At 29.3% G+C, this 5,229-nt stretch overlaps 1 protein-coding gene across 1 annotated transcript; it reads right to left on the reverse strand.

The window, feature by feature from the left end:
* Positions 1-6: 6 nt before the first annotated feature.
* Positions 7-5,229, reverse strand: LOC133283680 (early nodulin-70-like; the record flags this gene model as incomplete). The annotated part of the gene is made up of 8 exons (XM_061480576.1): positions 4,891-5,229; positions 4,406-4,454; positions 4,086-4,293; positions 1,258-1,432; positions 1,064-1,135; positions 582-827; positions 362-488; positions 7-230 (listed from the first exon to the last, which is right to left on the reverse strand). Coding segments are annotated over exons 1-8 (1,440 nt in total), but the record flags the coding sequence as incomplete, so codon positions are not given.

Consider the following 5,229-nt stretch of genomic DNA (forward strand, 5'->3'; position numbering starts at 1 on the left):
GCAAGCAAGGAAATCAATTTTATCAACTTTCCAAATGTCATATGCTTTGTTAAGGTCAATGAGTCCTGGTACAGTCGAAAGAATTATTGCTGCTAGGATCGCTTTTGGAGTGAAATATAAGAGCCCTGTGAAAAACTTAAGTGACACAAGGACCGTTAGTGCCATCACTACGCTCGATACCATTGTTTCAGACCCTGCATTATAATTTAGAGCAGTGCGTGGCATAGAACCTGCATGGTTTATTCATGGTGTATATATATATTAGCAAACACTTTTCTAAATTTGGCATCAACCCAAAAAATTGAATTGTTCTGCAGAAACAAAAATGCGTCAAATTCACCACACCAACATAGCAATTTACCTGTAGCAACATAGCAAGAAGTGAAGGATCCAACAATGTTCATTAGGCCAAGACATACAACTTCTCTGTTGGGATCAAGATTGTAACCTCTTAAGGATGCAAATGATCGACCAACAGCAATAGCTTCCTATGATTGTACAACAGAAATGTCACTCCCATAATCAAAGATTAATTATTAATTAACAAAAATAGTTTGAATATTAATCAAGGGTAGCCCTACCGTGAGTGAAATAACAGCAACTGTCAACCCAATTTTGATCAAAGGACCCAAAAGTTTGGCATCAAATTGTAACTGGTAGAATGAGCTTGGATTCAAGCTACCTCCTTTGATTGGTCCTACAACTTCAACTCTGTAGTCCTTCACTTGATGATGAACATTTGCTCCATATGCAATCACTGATGATACAATAACTGAAATGAGAGGAGCAATGGATGACAACCTGAAGAGTTTCTTGTTCCTTCTCCCCTGTTTGGATATCCAAGAATAGTTTAATTTTAGTCAGATAGAAAATGAAACACAAGTGAATAATTAGTTAGCTTCCTCTAACATTACTATAGTAAAATAAAAGAAATGATCTGTTTACAAATTTTTTTTACAAATTACACTAAGTATGACCGGTTATACTTAGTGTAAATAAAAAATTTGTAAATATAACCTTCCTCGTAAAATAATAATAATAATAATAATAAAATGTTACTAACCAGGAACCTAGTAAATAGGATGAAACAGAGAAATGAGAATCCAAGAATAAAATTGTAAGGATGCCACCCTGACTGAAAAAGGTCAGTGAAAGAAAATTAAAAAGTAATTTACTTGCAAAGTTAATGAACTGAGAGTTCTATAAAAATCAAATTCAATGTTCTGTTTTGCTTTGCTTGGGTACAGTCCTTCTTACATGGTCTTTGAAGAATCTCCAAATAACTTTGACCACGGAAATTAAATCAGTTTTATTGGTGGACTTGATGATACCAAATAACCCTTGTAATTGTTGTAGTCCAATGCTCACGGCAGTTGCTGCTACGAAGCCCACGATCGTGGCATGGGAAAAATAATCCACCAGAAACCCAAGCCTGTAAAATGAGACAAAGATGCTGAGACATGCCATAATTAATAAGCAAATATACGAATTTTACTATTCTTATTTAATTTTAAATAATTTTATTTAGATTTTTATCTATTTTATGATTTTATTTGAATTTTCAAGTACATTTTACAAGATTTTGAATTAAATTGTGCAAGTCTTTAATGGGAAGTTTAAAAAGCGACTTCCAAACCCAAAACCTTATTCGAATCCCAAAATTCACAGCAATAATCAAGTAGTCGTTATCCTTATCAGAAAATCAAAGAGTTGGAGGCTTAGAAAGACTAAAATACAAAATTAAACTAGAAACAAGACTCTTACATATAAAGAGACATAAGCTTCTTACCATTTAGATTAATAATTGTTGATTAAAATTACCATTTTTTATTCAATTATAATATTATTATTGCGTGCTATATGTAGGTACTCATATGCTTCAGAAATTGAGTGATACATTGAGAGATGAAATCCAAACAACAAAACCTCTGATAATTGAACTTAGGAATTGTTAACTATAGATAGTTAGAGCTTGTTTGGTATCTCTTTTTTTCAAGTTTAAAGCTACTTTTAAGCTAAAGGTAAAAAAAATTTTAAAAAAAGCTACAAGTTTTTTTATGATTATATAAAAAATTTAGCTTAAAAACTATTCATTTCAAAAATAAAAAAAGGGAAAAAAGTATCTAATGTTACTTTAGATAATTTTATCTAATGTTCACTAAAACGACGTCGTTTTGAAGTTGAAAAATTAAAAAATTAGAATGATAAAGACTATTATAACCCTGAAATAAATTAAAATTACAAATATACCATGATTTTCGCTCCAAAACGACGTCGTTTCGACAAACATTAGATAAAGTTATCTAAAGTAACTTTAGAAAAAACAAACCCATAAAAAAAAACATTTATTTCAAGAAAAACTGATACAACTTCAAAAAAAACTCCTTTAAGAGCTTTTGACTTTTTAAAGCTCTTCTTTTGTTATAAGAGCTTTTGGAAACGCTTGTTTGGCCTTAATTTTTACTTAGAAGGAAAATATGAGCTAAACAAAAGATCTCTCAAATAGGCACTTAATCATTTAAGGAGTCAATGACTTTCACAAAACGTAATGGGTTTTGATTAATGTAATAACCATGAGAATTATATTATTTTAATCTTAATACATTATTTTTTATGTGAGAAAGGGGATTGAATTACAATACATAATCTACTTACCTTGAAAAAAAGTAATGAAACATTAGTAAAGAACTATTGACAATAGGTGCATGCGGACAAGTTTTGAAGGAAAACAAAAACAAAAAACAATTTTATGGTATAGATTCTTCTAGAGTTTTTTTTTTTTTTTTTTTCAAAGACTATTCGCTCTAACTTTTGAGAAAAATATTAAAACTATTTTATTTTTTTTGGAATTTTCGCTTTTGTTTTCAAAAGACTTATTTTAATTTTTTTTTTGGTTTCCCTTAATATTCTCATTCATAAAATGAAAAATTAATATTCCAGAATACGGTCAGGTTTAGAAAGCGCGGACCCACTCCAAAAATTTGCTTTTCATATACATAATCCTAAGATCAAACTTATGTATGCTTAAGAGATTCAGTTTCTTCCACTCCAAGCAACACATGTTCGTTTTCAAAAGACTTATAATTATTATCTAATTATAATAAAACTTTTTAAGCATATGTTTTAATGGAAAAAAAAAGTTTCTTAAATAAATATAAACAAACGGGTATTTTACCATAATTGGTAATTATAGTGAAATTTTAGTACCGGAATCTTAATCATTAATTAGTTGAATCCATATCATTCGTTTATTTATTTACTTACTTTAATTTGATATTAAAATGATTCTTGTGAAGATGATTATCAACTTTCATTATGTCTATACTCTGTTTGACTTTTTTTTAACTTAAAAGTTAAAATTAAAAATAAAAATTTTAAAAATAAAGCTCAAATTATTCGGAGACTATATAACTTTTTTAATTTAATTTTTTTAAATTCAAGTTAAAATTAATATAAATGATATATAATTATAAATTTTCATATTATTAAATAAAATTTAGATAAATACTAATATTATTTTAAAAATAAAATGACAAATTTTAAAAAATTGATAAATACTTAATTTCAATGTACTTAAAAATAAAAATAAATATATCTATATATTAATATATCAATATATAAATAACATATTTATAAATTAATTAATTTTTATTTATCAAATACTTACTGATATAAATAAATAATTTTTAAAAAATTCAATATTCTAAAATATGAAAAAATAAATAATTTTAATAACTTGAGCATGAGACCCATATGATCTACACTTGATAGGTAAAAATGATCACAAATGGCATGTGTGTTGTAAAAGCTGATAGCTGAAAGCTTCTTTTGGGAGCTTTTTATAAATAAATAAAAAAAATTACTTTTATGTTTTTTATTTCATTGAAATAACTATTTTTTTTTTAAGAATTTTTACGAAAAATCATATGGTTTGGTTTTCCCTTTTAAAGAAAAAAAAAAAAAAAAAGAGAAGCTAAAAAAATGTTTAAGCGAAACTGACTACTAATTGTTGTCAACTTCAACACTTGTATCCATAAACCATATCAAACCATCAGTGGGAATAAGAATAAGAGGATGGCACTTACCTAAAGAGACCGAAAGCAACTTGAAAGATACCCGCAAAGAAAGTTGCGGTGAGAATAAGCTGAGTGTAAGCAATAGAATCATGAATGGGATCTTTCAATGTCTGAATCATTGAGGAAAGAAGCAGTGAATCCACCGCTACGGGCCCTATCACTATTTCCCTTGATCTCGCCAGCAACGCATAAATAAGAGGTGGGACAATCCCTGTATCTGAGTAAATCAAGCTCTATTATTTATATAATATAATTCCTCACCTTAACGATATTTTTAGAATAAATGTGCCTTCCCATTTAGAAAATATATCACTATTTATACAACTTACATAGGCCATATTCAGGACTTAGCCGCGCCAAAGTCGCATTTGCCATACTCTGCAAGACAAAAGCATATCCATTTTAATTCAATGAATAGAACGTCATTATAATAGTGATGAACATAATATACTAGGAATAGGCCTCACTCTCATGTAGCTCTGCTTCTCATCAAATGACATTCAAATACTATAATCAAGTGCATTGCGAATCATAAATTTTTCAGTGTTAATTATCCTTAATTTACTCCTTCTCATTATTTCAACTAATTAGTTGGGTTTATTATATAGTGCTTATGAGAAGAAGAATAAAAAAAAAAACTTTAATAGCTCTTTTGTTTCTGATCAGAAAATTTACAACAACACTTATTTCTACAAGGATATAACTCCGTATATTAGTGTTAATAGGTTTGTTGCAACTTTTTTCATATTCAGTGACAGCAGAAACGAGTAACCTTAAAAAAAAAATATGACTATATTTTTGTTTATAGCTGAACCTGGGGAATGGCTAAGCTTGCAAGAGTAAGACCCGCCATGAAATCGCTCTTGAACTTTTGTACATTGTAGTTTTGGAATGAACCAAGGATGGGAAACAAGTCTTGTAACAACACGAAGACTAGTTTGGGTGAAGGTTGATTCCTGAGAGAGAAGAAAATGTTTCTAGTAGGATGAGGTAAGAGGGTGTCCTTGATGTTGTCCAAGACCTGACGCAGAATGCATGGTGGGTGTGGAGTATTAAGCACCCACTGAGCCCTGTTGTTGTGGCCATTCTGCTCGAGGTCAAGTAAATCTTCTAATGTGCCACTCACTGTGGAGTTGTCTGATGAAGCCACCAT

Source organism: Gastrolobium bilobum, unplaced genomic scaffold (assembly GCF_033153095.1).
Source record: "Gastrolobium bilobum isolate Gb01-03AN ecotype WA unplaced genomic scaffold, APGP_CSIRO_Gbil_v1 utg7888, whole genome shotgun sequence".
Taxonomy (NCBI): domain Eukaryota; kingdom Viridiplantae; phylum Streptophyta; class Magnoliopsida; order Fabales; family Fabaceae; genus Gastrolobium; species Gastrolobium bilobum.